Below are 16,485 nucleotides of genomic sequence, written 5' to 3'. Positions count from 1 at the left end.
ATCACAGCATTACTCCAATCTCTAAACAGCCTTTCACATTTTAAACTCCTTTTATATATATACAAAAAGTGGAAAATTATTTTTTATGCATTGACAGTTATAACTTGTTTGTTGTTGATCACATACATATTGGTGGGTCTTTCCCTTTTAGCCCTTTTTGTGATACATTGAAGTGCTAGTGGATCAAATAGATACCAAATATGGGGCGTATGGTCTGCAAAGAGAATAAACTTATATAACTGCATTGTTATATTACAGGCATCAGGCCAGCTGCAAAACATCCTAACTGACATGCTACAACAGCGAGTATTATCAGTTCAGCCCACACAGGCAGGCAGTCGGGTCTGAGCAGCCTGTCAAGATAAGTAAATTCTTCTTCTTCAGGAAATTAACCAGCATCCTCGGTGTCACTCATATAATCGTAGCAAAAGAAACAACATGATCATAACACTGAAGGGACCATCATGGATTCTCACTTGAGCGGTGGGTAAAATGTTTTGCTTCTATTCCAATTAATTTTAGCTGCAGGTTTTGTCTTTTTTACTGACAGAAAAGTCACTTCAGCAGAGAAAACAGCCTGATTTTGAAAATTAAATTCCAGATTTACATGGCAATAAACATGACTATGTAAAGCTTTTACTGTATTGTCAGAGTTTGAAGAAAATGTCAGCCTTTATCAGATTTTGAACAAAATGTGGGACCTTATGAGACCATACACCATAATCTGGGTGATATTGTCAAGTAAATTTCATGTTAGATCATAATGGTCCAAATGTGTCTTTATTTCAATTCAACAGGCACTTTCTGGATGATACTCTTCCTCCTCACACTGCCACACCTGACCTGCACCATGATCTGCCCCAGCAGCTGCATGTGTAATTTTCGAGGTGCTGTCATGTGTGTTGGTTCCAGCATCACAGACATCCCAAAGCAGATGCCTGTCCACACGTACCTCTTGCAGCTCAATGACACAAACATGAATGTCATAAATGAGCACAGCCTGGTAAACCTGGACTTGCTGTTGCGTTTTAGCCTAACCTACAGCCGCCTACACACTATCCATCCCCAGGCCTTCCACGCTGCCCCACAATTCAAGTCTGTCAAGCTGTCTTCCAATGATCTCGCCAGCCTTCCCGCCAGAGTCTTCAGTCCGCTGACCAGTCTGGAGCAGCTCTATTTAGACGGGAACCAATTGGAGACCATCTCTCCAGAGATGTTGGAGGGACTTGCCGGGCTGCTGGTCCTAGACCTCAACTGCAACAAAATCGCTAGCCTTGCCTCAGATGTTTTCAATGGACTGACCAACCTAACCTTTCTAAACCTTGGCAAGAACTCCTTCAAAGAGCTTCCACCTACCATCTTTCACTCATTGACTAATCTTAAGCAGCTCCTGCTCTATAACAACGAGCTGGAGAAGCTAGAGGCTGGGATCTTTGATGAACTTGCTAATCTTGAGGAACTGAAAATCCACCACAATCAGGTTGCCAGCCTCCCACCTGAAGTGTTCTGGTCTTTAGGGAACCTCAAGACCCTCACCCTATCCTCCAACCGACTTCAGGGCGTCCCGGAAAAGAGCTTCTACAACATGCCCCAGCTTATCAAGCTCACCCTTTACAATAACCCCCTATTATCTCTCCCAGATGAGCTGATGGGTTACATGCCTTACATAACAACATTTTATTTGTATGGCACTAACCTCACCACTGTTCCTGGCAACTTGTTTGCTAACATGTCTGGGCTGCTGAATCTTAACTTCCATTTGAACGAAAAGCTGAGGGAGTTACCTTCAAACCTATTCTGCTGCCTTCCCAACCTTCAGAAGCTTTCACTGAAGTCCAATGACCTGCAGCACCTACACCCAGACCTGTTCTCCAGGCTAACCACACTGGTCATCCTGCATCTGAACGACAATAAGCTGCAGAGCCTACCAGAAAACATCTTTCAAGACCTTGTAGGGCTTTCTGTCATTGATTTGAAGAATAACCATCTCAAGAGTCTTCATGGGGATATTTTCTCCTCAAATACAGGTTTGAGGCGTCTTACTCTGAGTGGCAACCTCTGGGACTGTACTTGCAGTATTAGAGGTATTGCAAGATGGATACGACTTAACAAAGGTGTGGTTCTTGACGGAGATGATGTGATGTGCCATAGTCCAATGTACCAATTACTCCGCACCCTTGGCTCTCTGCGTGATGAGGAGTTTAACTTTTGTGATGGTACAACAGTCGCAAGTTACTTCACTATGCAAAAACACCCAACTGAACCATCGCCTAACGTAACTGAGGCTTTTGCAATGTACAAAGTTCCAACAACAAAATATATCACAACCGTCAGACCAACATCCACCACCACCTCAAAAGCCACACCATCTCTCCTAACAGCATCAACGAACCCGCAAACCACTCCAGTGGCTTCTGCAATGAAAAAAGTTTCATCAACAAAATCAATTTCAACCGTCAGACCGACATCCACCACCACCACCTCAAAAGCTATACCACCAACCACAACAACATCAACGACCCCACAAACCACTCCAGTGGCGTCTGCAATGAAAAAGGCAAATGAAAAAGGCAATGAAAAAACAAAATACTTGTCAGCCCCCAGATCAACAACGCCAGTCACCACCTCAACAACCACAGCTGCCACCCCTGCCACAGCATCACCATCTCTCCGTACTCTAAGCAACGCCCTGCCTACAGATGAGTTACTTTCCACTACTGAGACTCCCCCGACTCTTTACCGGTCGCCTCCTTTCTATGACAAACTGGTGGTTGAGCAGGGGCCTGAGTTTGTCCACCACAACCGCCACCGGGGCTGGGTCTACGTGTGGACTCTGCCTTCCGATGCAGCCTATGCTGGGTTCCTCATGTCGATTCACATCCTCCTGGTGGCCATAGGTGTGTTCCTTATCCTTGCCGCCATGTACGGCATGTGTCGTCTTAACAAAGCCATGGTTGAGATGGAGGCCGAGTGTGCGGCCACACTCAAGGGTGACGAAACATGATATCAGGCCGGATGAGGATGGAGAGTCAAGATAAACAGAGAATTGGAATTCAGGGTCGATTTTGCTTCTGGTTTCCCACAGGCTGCAGTTTATACACAGTGACTGATACATGTGGATTTTCTTTATGTTGTGTTTAGTTGAATTTGCTTGAAGTATTTTAGGACAGTAAAATTGAAATGGTATGTTAATTTTTCGTAAAGCAGAGCCAAGCTGTAGTCAGTAAGAATCATCAATGGTTTGTTTATACTTGCTTTAATTTGTTTAATTAGTAATTGCTTGAGTGTATGGGTGATTAAGATCTGAATGATATTTAAATGATATATTTCTTTGTTTGTTTGCTTGTTTCTTTCTTTTTTCTTTTTCTCTTTCTTTCTTTCTTTCTGTCTGTTTGTTTCTTTCTTTTTCTCTTTGTTTGTTTGTTTGTTTGTTTGTTTGTTTGTTTGTTTGTTTGTTTGTTTCTTTCTTTCTTTCTTTCTTTCTTTCTTTCTTTCTTTCTTTCTGCTTCCTTCCCTAAAAGTTGCAGTTAATACATGGTGGCTGATGCAGTATGTGAACATTTTTCTTCATGTTGTGTTTAGCTGTTTTCTCTTAAGGTATTTTATGTCAGTAAAACTGAAGATATGTGATGTTAAGTTTCATAAAGCAGGACCAGCTGATGTAGCCAATAATAATCAATAGTTTGCAATAGTTTGTTGATATTTGTTGCCCTCTAGTGGTGTAAGCTTCAAACTACATGAAGAGACGTCAAGGGCAGATACAAATCAACATGCTTTCAGTTTTGAGTGTAAAGTTCAGAAATAATCCAATTCAGTACAAATTCTTTCTTTTTTCTTTCTTTCTTTCTTTCTTTCTTTCAAGTTCTGAAATAATCCATTTCAGTAGACTGGATTGAATTCTTTCTTTCCTTTCCTTTCCTTTTCTTATTTTTTTTACTTTTCTTTATGAAGACCTATAGTCAGAGGAAATAGCGTGTAGAAGATAATCACTAAATGGTTCCTGCAGCCAAGGAGCCTGAAAAGCCATTATGTCATGATGATGTTATCCCTGCCTCTCCCATCAGTATTCATGAGTACAAAACTGAGATGCATTTTCATTTTCTAGTTCTAAAACTAATTTGTTTTGATCGGATTTGTTTTCAACACATTATGATCTCCATGCTCTGTCCAATGTCTGAAACCAGGTAAAGTGCTGGTAATAGCTATATCTACAGTATATATTGTGATGAAGATGATTTAATGGTCATATAATCTGCAATATCTGAAAAGCAGTTGCTCTTATCCTACTGATTACATACCCATTCACACATTGGTGTCTTGGTGTACTTTGGTGGATGGAGCTCAGCCGTGCATTGGATTTTCTCAAACATTAAGACATTCTGTGTCCCAAACTGGTAACCCTTTACATTACAGGCCATTAATTATGCTGTAATGACTGGAAATAACTAAGTAATTTCCAAGTAAATTAGATGTAACAACTAGTTATAGCATTAGAATGACTGGTAATTAAAAAGGTGCTTTTTACCTTTTTACTTTCTGGGTGTGTGTTGTTTTCTGTTATTTGTGTAGAGTTACTATGGAGTATGTTTGTATACCTATGCGAATATTGTACATAGTCAGGACTGGTATGTCTTTTCTAAAATTACTGGTACATTACTTGTATATTACTCAGTAATTACCAATCATTCTAATGCTATAACTAGTTATTACATCTATTTTACTTGGATATTATTTAGATATTTCCAGTCATCACTGTGTAATTAATAGCCTGTAATTTAAAGGTTTACCCACAATTTTTATATTTCCATCAATGAAATAAAATATAATATTATATGAATACATTTTATAAATGGCAATAACCTCAATGTAATGTAGGCCAAGTCAGCAACTCACTGTTTTTTCCAGCCCCCTCTGTGATCACACAAGTCTGTATGCGACAATGCCAGAAAATACAAACCTGTGGTTTCACAGAATTGCGCCTTGGCACCAAAATGATTGACCTCTTGCTATTATCTCAGGAGTTTAAATGCTCTTATCTGGATTCAGCTTCCTCTTTAAATGTCATACTGAATGTGTTGATGGGAACTCAGGAGAAATGTACTTTCCTCAAATGAATCACAACTGTAGATAATGGGATGATGAGATCAGACCATCATCCAGGTTCATAACAACCTCCAAAACAGGAAGCTCAACTCCTGTCACTTGTCCGATTTCTCAATGTCATGGTACAAAATAACTTTGGAGATGATTGTTCCTTTTCTCTTGCAAAACAGTGACCCTGTAATTTCACAGGCCTCCATGACAAAGCAAAACCACAATGATGTGCACATAGTTATCGTTCTCCTTTTTGGAGTGGGCTACATCACACACAACAATACTGGCAAATTAGAACAGACAACAACAGACAAAGATAGAAGAAAAGATAGTTGCTGTAAAATGTATCCTGGAATTTTTATATGGAGGTGTCAGAAAGTTTTTACAAGAGAATTCTGGCATCATCACTGAAACTCATTTGCATTTATAACCTGTTGCATTGATAATTACAGATTGTTTAGTCATTTAGCATTGTTTTTTGAGAGCAAAACAATTACGAACTTTGGACTACAGCTCAAAATAGCTTTCAAAGCTTTTAAAACCTTCACAAAATGACAGCAAAATGCCACGAATTCCATGACAAGTGATTGGACTTTAAAACAAACAGCAAACAAAAGAGGATGAATTGGTGAACAGCACCCAAGTTCATCGCTATGACAACGGGTGATTAAGCCTTTCCAGTACACTGAGCTCACACAACAGTGGGCATCAGCCACAACACACACACACACACAAACACACAGGGTGAGAGAGGGAGCACACAGAAGAAAAAGTAAGAGTGGGTGTGTGTGAGGACAGGAAATGGCACTGCAGGGGTTTGCCCATGGGTGACGAATAATATAACTGCATCTGGAAAACAGTGTAAGTTCAACAACCCTTGTGGAAAGCATTATGCTCTGGCCAGTTCATACATCCATCAATCCATGATAAAACTTTTTCATTGGCTTAAATAGGCTTATGTTGACCTGTTATTCTTATATTATTTCTCACACAACCTTTGTGTAACCCTGTTGGTCTAAGCGACATGTCTCACATTAAAGTGGGATAATCCTCATTCTGGCCCAGGCTATTCTAGTCCACAAGTGACTAAAAGTCCAAAAACTGAGCTACCCATGTTCATCTGCTGTTCAAATGGAACCTTTGTCATCTTAATATTTTGCTAAAGGGACTAAATTTTATTTGAACAAACTATAGTTTTAGCCTGCAGTTTTGTCCAACGAACATGCAACAAGTAATCACACTGCAAAACTACCTTCCTATCTGAGTTCCAAGTTTAGTTAAATCTTGAGTGTAGCTGACTTAAATATTTATCAGATTATTGCTAAATCTATTTGGGGGAAATATGCACTCATTATGTATTCCCAGGCAGGGCCACTTATAGAGTTAACTCTATAAGGTAACCTTGCTTGCCCAGTCGTTCTTTGCCAGCCCATCGGCCTAGTGCCACTGGTGCCTTTGAACCGTTACTCTTACCCATCACATGGACTTAAGCAACCCTACTGGAGCTGGTTCAGTTTCTTGCTTGTTAGGAAATTAAAAGCTTTTCAGATGTGGAAGTGGGAGTTCACACACTTAAAACTCTATTTTGCAAGAATTTATGGGGAAAGAGAAACAGATGATCATCAGGAAAAGAGAGGAGCCTGGGCCTGCAGTCAGTCTCTCTCTGTTCATCTGTGAAATGGGGAAATATATCATGCCACAATACATCATTCTTCATCTCAATCTGCTCATCCCTGACCTTGGACCCCACTCAGATCAGGACAGAGTATGAAGTGTGTCCAGTGTAAGGCGTCTGGTTTATCTGTGATGTTAAGGCTCTATGTTGAGATGTTACTCCCTTATTTGAGAGGTAAAGTAGAGGTTGGGAAATATATTGTAGCTAATGGACATTGTGGGACAGACAGAGGGGATCAACCTGTGACTTTTAATTTGCATAACAGCCATGCCACATTTAGCTGACATTTTTGGTAGAAAATGTTTACCAGCAAGTTAGCTGAATGAATGCCATGAATGCCATGCAGCTTAATGGTATATTTATTTTGTCAGTGTCACCATGAAGGAGGGCCCTAGGTAGTAGTGACTTCAGTCAATAACAAAACATTGGTACACACAGTGTGTTTCAATGCAGATATTGCTACCACAGCTCTTTCTACTGTCTATGTCTATCTTTACTGCACTATCAGACAAACAAAATGTTTCCATGAAGTGAGGGTTTTGTGTGCTGGAGCCTGTGACTGTCTATACGTTAACTCCACCCTCGCTATCTTTTTTTCTGGTGAAGAGGGGGTTTGTCATGTTGCAGAACAGATGGATTTACTTACAGCAACACAGGAATGTTAATAGGAGCAGCACACTGACTGCTCAACCTTCCTTTCACCGATTTATTGAAGAACACAGCATTCCCAATTTTAGCGCCAAGGCTAAAATCACACTGAATTACTGAATTTACTTAAGTGGGTTTGGAAAAATAAAATGCTCAAGCACCGTTTCCTAAACAAAGAACATGTGAGAATGTAGTGCTGTATGGTATAATATTGAGAGGTGAGCTTGATTACTTGTCTGCCTGTGGGCTGCAAGTTGGGTATGCATGATCCCATCAGTCTCGTAAACCCACCCATTCACACACACACACACACACACACACACACGCACACACACACACACACAAACACAAAAACTAGCCAACAGTGGGTAACGCCTAATTTCAGCAAGGTTATTGCCAAACATTGCACCATACAAACTGCTGCACCAATTCAATAATTTTCCTACACATGTATTCACATGGACTCCAACAACGACATTCAAGGATAGAAAATGCATAATTTATGCAACACAAGCGAGACTGAACAGAATTTTGTTGGTTGTTTGGACCTTTTTTGGATCGGCCTGCAATCTGTAATCCCCTAACAGCAGATTTGTGAACATGTCCAAGGCTGCCAAAAATCCAAACCAACAGTTTACATACTCAAGACCTCATACCAAAGATATGTGCAGCTGATACTTTGCACACACACACAAGCAGGCACACAAAAAACACAGACAATCCCTTATATATATATATGAGACAATTCCATTGTCTTACATTCATGCCCTAACCACTAATTCTAACCGTAACCCTTTCCCTAATCTTAACCCAAATCTAATTCAAAAACCCTCACCATAATCCTAACCTCAAACCACAAAAAAACTCTTGTTTTCCTCGAAGAGGGCTAGAAAATGATGCTCACAATCCTTTCTATTTTTGTGGCAACATATGGATCCCATACAATAATTAAAACACAGATCACAAATCAACTTACATGAACACGCACACACAATCACACACACATAAACACCATGTCCAAAGCATAAATCTTCTGTGAATACAAATCCAGTTCAGGCGCAGAGTAGCACGAGAGGGTGGGGCTTCCCCTCCTCGCATGATCCCCCCACCACATTTAGCAAGAATGTGTGAGTGTGAGTGTGTGTGAGCATGCGAGAGGGGCAGAGGGGGCAGTTGGACAGCCGGGACGCTGAACAGTTCCACTGGAGCCTCAGCAAAGGACGCACAGATTTCATGAGCTCAGGGGGAAAAACAGATTGATGAGGAAAATAGAGTGATGACGAAGAGCAGGAAAATGTGAGGATGTGAGAGTTCAGAGAGTGCTGGAATCCCTCGTCAGATCATTTGTGAAGCCGAAGAGAAGGGGGGCAGCGCACGGGAGGATAAAAGATAACCAGCACTCCACACCAACTCAGTTTCTCACTTCACTCACTCATCAGCCACCGCAAGAGGTAAGTTCTACAAAAGCAGCATGTTGGCCTGATTAACAGAATGCTGATTGCTAATCATTTGTGGGGTCTTGTCAAATGTTTACAAGCTGATTTCGATGAGGAATTTTATTATTTAAAGAAAAGACATGAGATAATAGAGGAAAAAGTAAGGTAATAATGCTGATCTAATAAGGCAACAACAATAATGTCATGTACTGTAACAGTACAGTACTTCTATCATGAAAAGACAAGCTATATTATTCATCTTTTGATTTTGCCTAGCAATGTGTGTATTCATGTGTGAATCTGAATACTAATAACATAGTAACTCGAAGTGCTGAATGAAGTGCAGTGTTGTGTAACCTGTAGGGAAATGTGCTTCAGTCTGGGCTATTTTGAGTCTGACTCCTCACAATGCCTTACATAAAGTATTTTTCAAAAAAAAGTTTAAATAAATAAAATCAAACAGCTTTTATTCCAGTGCCTTGGATACTCAGTTTCAGCACAATAAAGTTCCCTACTTTGCTAGCTCAGTCTTTTCATGACAGACAAAGTGCTGATCCCTCAGTTATGGAAATGGGGAGGGAAAGAAATCACCGCAATTAATGGTGAACTGGAAATGCTTTAGCCATTACACTGAACTGTACACATTCCAGGTTGTCCCAGGCCAGAGCAGACAGTGGTTTTGGTTTGACTGGGACATTTTATACCAGAAGGGAAACATGGTTTCGCTGTCAGTTTTTCTTTTTTTTGAGAATGGGAATGTTATGAAACTCATAGAGGGAGTCATACCAGGCACACACGCTGCACAGTTCTCAGATGAGTTTGCGTCTAGACGGGCAAAAAGCAGTGATGCTGCAGTGTGTCATTTGTCTTAAAGCTCCTCAAATGTGCTAAAATCCCCAATTCCAATTGGACATGACATTTATCTGAAATTACTCAAACTCATCTCTGACCTAACTGTGACTCCTGACCCTATCTATCCAATTTGCTGTCGCAACAGTAAAGAACAGAGAAGTGGAAGCACTGATGCAACCAACTGGTTAACGCATGTTCCACCACACCACCTTATGTGACTAATCAGGAGGAACATTATCATTATTATCATAATTATTGTTGTTGTTGTTGTTATTATTGGTAGTAGTAGTTGAAGTGGTGGTGGTGGGTGACAATAAAGGACAACATAAGATGTGTTATAATGGTATTAACATTTTAATAACAATAATACCATTCACTTCCCTTTCACAGAGGGGACCCAGCCCTCAACCTCTTCAAAAACAAATGTAGACCCATGTGTACAAAATGTATTGAAAATGGGAACAGCTGTGAAGCCCCAGTTTCCATTTTATGAGTCTTTGTCTTTGATGTGAAGAATGGAATAACAAAGAATGGAAGAAAAGCTGATTCCTGTGTGGCTGAGCTCAGCATTGGGACACACTGGCCTCTTTAGAAAGCTACTTCCTTGGAAAGGCTCTTTCTGCACCTTAATACTCCCCAGCTACTGAGAAAACAACTTGAGCCTGCCAAGCTAACTTTAAATGGCCTACCAGGATTTGTATGGAGAGTGCACCAAGCAGATCATTATGTTGGCATCGCTTTGTATGTGGAGCCTCCGGTGCCATTACAAACAGTGAGCGCAGCCCCAGCCTCAGCCTCAAACATGTGCAGGCAATCTGTCTTGTTGAGATGTAGCCATTCCACAGAAATCAATTCACTTGTGGCTTCAAACCAAACACCATGTCCATATCAAATGAGGACATGCTCAGCAGTTTTGGGATTCACTTTTCAAAAACATATGTACACTAAAAAGATGGTTCTAATGGTAAAGGGTGGTAAACGTGGTGATACACCAAGGAATTTTGTGGGCAATGCTCATAGCCACGTAGACACTGGGTCATAATTTTATACAAATGTTTTATTTTGGATTAAAACAGGAATGCTGAGGCTGCAACTCTTGGGCACTGTTACCAATTAGAGTTGCCCTGTGAATCACTGCCTTACAATGGTGGTAATCTAAAGTCTTCAGAGGCAGCAGAGGATCCCCCTTTTAGCTGTTCACTGACAGAGGAAAAACCACAGGCCAGGCTCTTCCTTTCCTACCCTGGAAACAAAAGACCATTGTGCATCAAATCTTAGACAGCAGTGAAGCACAATGAAAACACCACAAATGCAACGCATCATACTCTGTTTTTCTCCTAAATTAGTGTTACAGCGTAGAGCAGCTCAGCTTCCCTCATGAACAGACCCTGTTAACTGAAAGCGGAAGCTAATAGTAAACTCCAATTCAAAGGGGAATGTTTTCCTGTTTTCCTGATTTTATCTCTGTTGTTTAATGTTCCTGCCTAGTCGGCTGCTTTTTGGGTGTGTGAGTCCCAAGAGCCTGTAATCAGCTCCGCCAATCAGAAATAATGTAAAACTAGTGTCAAGACTATGGAGCCTGGGAGAGGAGATAAAAACATGTTGAGGCCACACTTTACTACATTGAGGGCATGAGATGGTATGGACACTCTTGTTTTGATAAATTGGAGTGCACAACTAACACGTCGCTGTCTCATTTTGGTTAATGTATGCCTTTACTGTCATTATTTTGTGTGCACAATTTCATTATTTGTGCAAGCAAATGAACGCATGCACACAGTTTAATATGTGAGAACATTTTGTAAAGCTTATTTAGCTTATAAAGCAAGTTTCAAACTGATTTCAATCACTTAACATAATTAGTTGAATTAACTTGATTCCATTATTTATTTGGTTTAAATAGCTTGATATTTAAGATATATTACATTGAATCATGTTTTAGATAAGATATATTAAGGCTAGATTTGTTGGTCAAGTTTTACTAGTTTCAGGGGTGCCCCGGTGGCTCACCGAGTAGAGCGCGTCCTTTGCTGCATGTCCTCCCCTCGCTCTCTGTCCCATACCTTCCTGTCTCTCTTTCACTATATCTGTCCAATAAAGCATAAAATGCCAAAAATAAATTAAAAAGGTTGTACTAGTTTTAAAATCAGGGGATGAGCTAACAAGGCATTGCGTACTGATAAATCTTACAATGCAAGGCAGGTAATGGGCTCTACCATCGTCAATAGGCAGGGATGTTATAGATAAAAGATTTTGATCAGTCAACAGAAAAATGTTTGGTGCAGCTGCTGGTTCTATATATTAACTTACTATATGTGCACTTTTTATATCTACTGTATTTGCATGCTTTTTATGCAACTCGAGCATACATTTAAATATTGTGTGCACACGATTGCATGTCGTGCTACTAATACTAATACTTCATCACCACAAATGACATTTTTCCCTGCCGGACGACCGCTCTCTGTAAGCCTGTGGTCAGGTTTACCAATTAGAAGTACAGTAATGTAGTAGCCAGAGCCAGTTCTGTCTTGTGTGGTTTGGCCCAAGCTGGTGGCACACCCGCGAAAACCAATGGATCGTGTACTGCCTCCAATATTTGGAACATTAAACAGGCTTGAGTTCTGAGTTTTCAAGATCAAGGAAAACACATGCAATCTTCTGACATCGACAAATTGCATTGCCTGAAATAGTTAAAGAAAATTTATGGACGATCATCTTTCCATTAAACATCTACAGTTTTTTGCTTTCATAAATGTAGAAGTCAACCAAGTCATGCAATACAATTCAACAATGTAAAAGTATACCATTCTCTGTGATCTTGGGGACAAATAACTCAAAACATAAAACAACGAGAAAACAAGCAAATAGTAAACATGTTGTCCCCCACCAGTGATGTAGTTCCACCCTTGGGTCAGTCAGTGATTGCTGAGTGTACTTGAAATATGAGTGAATTTGTATAAGCATTTTCATATGGGAAAATGAAAGGACAGATTGAGCATCTTGCCTACTCTCCTCAGAATTAGGCTTACAAGTTATATCTTGAAATGTAGTAACCGTAATTGTCCTGTTTTTACTCAATACTGTACAAAATATAAGAATTACAATACGCAATAAATACAATCCGTACATCACACAATGTACGCTACAATACAATTTATAATACAATATACAATATAACATACAACACCAGAAGCATGAGTGTTATGAATAATATAAATGCTAAATGATAAGTGATATATGGTATTGCACAGTAGGTAAGTGGTAATATGATATAAGTAGTCAACACTGACGGCACAGTGGTAGTGCAGTGATGAGTGCAATAACAGTACAACAGTCCAACAACTGTACAATAACTACAGTGTCTTGTGGTTAGAGGTTTGCCCAAAAATTCAAGCCATTGACTCTCACTTCAACACATCAACCCAGTCTGATGTCTCCAAGTGTGTAGCGTGTGTAGACTATTATGTTACCTATGATAACTTTAACTGTATTGCTTTACCACTGAGTCCCCATTCATTGTCCCCCACATTGTATGATAACTTTAACTGTATGACCTGCTTTACCACTGAGTCCCCATTCACTGTCAATGCCGCCCCTAGCGGCACAAAGTCAACGTTACAGTGTGACTAACTAACGAACTAACTAACGGACGGAGACCGATCCATAGTCCTTGCTTTGGTGGGGGGCAACTAATCCTGGAACATTTTAGGAAAATGTCTTGCAGAGTAACAACCTAAAAGTCAGTTTCGATGGAATACCACTTTAAAAATAGAGGCTACAAATATAGTGGTTGTACTATAGCCTCTGTGAGTGAATCTGATACCTCACATACCAAGTTTACAAGACTCTATTTCAAGAGGTGATAGGAGGCTTACAATACCACTGTACCCCTGATTGCTACATTTAACATATTTGTTTATTATCTGTTCATATTGTCATCATTATTGTTTATTACCTGGTCAAAAAGTTAATGAGATTTTGTTTTCCTTTGTTCTAGGGAAATAATGGATCTGTCAATCACACTTCACTTGCTCCTCCTTCTCTCTTCCCTCAATGCTGTTCTTTGGGCATGTCCGGATGGATGCATGTGTCGTGAAAACAAAATCCTCTGCAATGGCATCTCAGACTTCCCCACAGCTGTTCCCTCCTCTACCACCACTCTCTACATCTCAAATTGCAATATCTATTCACTGAAACCAGAGGACTTGACTGATTTTGCAAACGCCCTTGGCATCTTTGTGGTTAAAGACACTGTGTTGAGGGAGGTTCGCCCTGGCACATTTGATTCCACTCTTAACTTAGGTGCCTTAGGTTTTACTGGCACCGAGTTGCAAGATCTCCCTGAGGCCTTGTTCCAAAAGCTTCTAAAGCTTGAGTCTTTGACTCTGAGCAGCAACCAGCTCCTGGTCCTCCGCCCTACCTGGTTATCCTCCTTGTCTGCTCTGAAGGTCCTTGACCTCAGTAAGAACCTTTTCACTTCTATACCTGTGGAAACTTTTCATCCTGTCACTGAGCTGCAGTACCTAATGCTCGCTGGAAACAATATCAGTAAACTCTCTAGGGAGACCTTCAAGGATCTCACCAAGCTGAAGACCTTACGGCTTAATAAGAACTCACTCCAGGAGATCCCCCTTGGCACTTTGGATGACCTCGTAAACCTGGAAGAGCTCTCTCTACAGGACAATCTAATCACTCACCTCCACCCTGACCTGTTCTCCAAGACTCAGAAACTCCAGAAGCTCTTCCTCTCCAACAATAGACTCACATCTCTTCCGCAAGGGGTCTTCCTAAACCTGCCCCAAATGGCCCAAATATCCCTGTATGAAAACCAGCTGGAGAGTCTGTCTCCAGGGGTGTTTGGGCCCATGGTCCTGGATCAGTTGTGGCTGTATGACAACAAGCTGAGCCGTCTGGAGGATGACACCTTCAGGAACCTGACTCAGCTGCGTCTACTTGTTCTGAGCCGCAACCGGATTAGCTATGTGTCCACCGGGGCCTTTAGAGGGTTGGAGCAGCTGGGGGAGGTATCTCTTCACACCAATCTGCTCACAACCTTGGAAGCTGGCACTTTCCAAGGTCTGCCCAGCCTGGTCAACATTTCCCTGGAGCACAACTCCATCAGCTCCCTACCTTCAGGCTTCCTCCAGGGCATGAACCACCTGGGCCAGATAGACCTACGAAACAACTCCTTTCCCAACCTGCCTCAGGTGAACCTGGATGCCCTCACTGTGGCGAAGGAGGTACTCCTGCAGCAGAACCCCTGGAGGTGTGACCAGGATATCCTGCCACTAAGGGATTGGCTGACAAAGTACCCATCCAAGGCCAACAACAGCCTGTTGGTGTGTGACATACCCTTCAATCTGAATGGCGAGGAGATTGCCCTGCTGACAGATGAGGTACTGATGCCTCTCATTTCTACTGAGGAGCCTGCAGTGACCCCAACAGAGAAGAGGAGGAGACCCCACACACCTCCCCACAAGAGGACCACTTCCTCCCCTGCTGTCAAAGTCACGCCCACCTCAGAGCAGGGGGGCGACACCAGCAGTGGAGAGGGGGAAGAAGGGGCGATGTCTAGGGACACTTCGATCATCATCATCGCAGTGGTGTGCACTGTCATCATCAGCAGCCTCATCATCTGCTGTGTGTGCTGGAAGAGGAACAAGAGAGGAAGCCGGAATATAGGCCGCAGAAACAAGAACTCTGTGCTCTAGACTAGACCACCCAACATCAGCAACCCAAGAACTTTTAAAGCCAAGGGAAACTATTCTCTGATTACTGTGGCTAACGATCATTAGCACTGTGGTGTACTTGGAAAATGTGACGCCTAGAGAGTTATGTATTTAGAGTCTAAAAGGTCATATTTTTATTGACAACACAAGGAACCACTGCAGCTCCATTCAGAAGCACCAACTAGATCACACCAGTAAACAGACTTCCCTCTAATTAGCTTTTAATTTCTTAATAAATCAAATTTACCACTCAGTGTTCCTCTGCAAGTTTGCTGTGGCCTGAGACTGCAATGCTGTTTTTTCTGGGGTTTTGTTTTTCTTTTTTCTGTTCTTTTTTTTTTTTTTTTTTTTACAAAGGACCAAAAAAAAAAAAAAAAAAAATTGAAAAGAAACATCTTACTAACTGTAATAACACTCACTTGGACATTTCGTGGACAACTTGAACATTTTGGTGAATCTAATATCATTTAAACAGTATTTCTTTTAATTAAAATAAGACCGCATTCAGCATACAGTTCAACAATTTTGTAATTTTCAGCTTTTCAGTCATCTTTTTGATTATTACTAACTGCAAGTTTGGATAATGTAATTTTGATGATGTTTTGTGCATAAAATTGATATGTTTAGGGAACAGTTTAAATTTGAAACAATGGCTATCCCTACCTACAAAATCAAACATGCTATTTCAACTTTCAACTGTAATATAATAATCCAATGGTTTTAACATATCATTCAAAATACTGCTATACATTGAATAAATGCACTACTTTTAGTGGGAGAAAGCTGGAACTGTGTTAATCATTCAGTGAATCGTGGCATTCTAATATTGACACTTATAGACAGTGAACTTGTGAAATCATAACCTGTTTATTGTTGAAAGACTCATCTGTCTGAATCTGACAGCAAGTTATCCTTTATTTCCACATTATTCAGGGATATAGTGGAGGATAAACCAACCTAAACTCAGTTCACCCACCCTTTAATTTTTGTTAAAGATCCAGTGCAATGATTTCAACTCTGTCAGGAAAAGTATGATGTTGACTTCTAT

The 16,485-nt window shown here is 40.8% G+C and overlaps 1 protein-coding gene across 1 annotated transcript; it reads left to right on the top strand.

The window, feature by feature from the left end:
• The first annotated feature begins 460 nt into the window (after positions 1-460).
• LOC139664707 (uncharacterized) lies at positions 461-16,186 on the top strand. The gene is made up of 3 exons (XM_071543640.1): positions 461-483; positions 798-2,970; positions 13,706-16,186. The coding sequence occupies exons 1-3, from the start codon at positions 465-467 to the stop codon at positions 15,417-15,419; spliced, it is 3,906 nt and encodes a 1,301-aa protein (XP_071399741.1). The 5' UTR covers positions 461-464; the 3' UTR covers positions 15,420-16,186.
• The last annotated feature ends 299 nt before the right edge of the window (positions 16,187-16,485 follow it).

Source organism: Centroberyx affinis, unplaced genomic scaffold, assembly GCF_046629955.1.
Source record: "Centroberyx affinis isolate AG114_WGS23_722 - 3 ecotype Tasmania unplaced genomic scaffold, CSIRO-AGI_Caff_v1 ptg004359l_1, whole genome shotgun sequence".
In the NCBI taxonomy this organism is placed as follows: domain Eukaryota; kingdom Metazoa; phylum Chordata; class Actinopteri; order Beryciformes; family Berycidae; genus Centroberyx; species Centroberyx affinis.
This window is presented reverse-complemented; position numbering and strand designations above follow the sequence as displayed.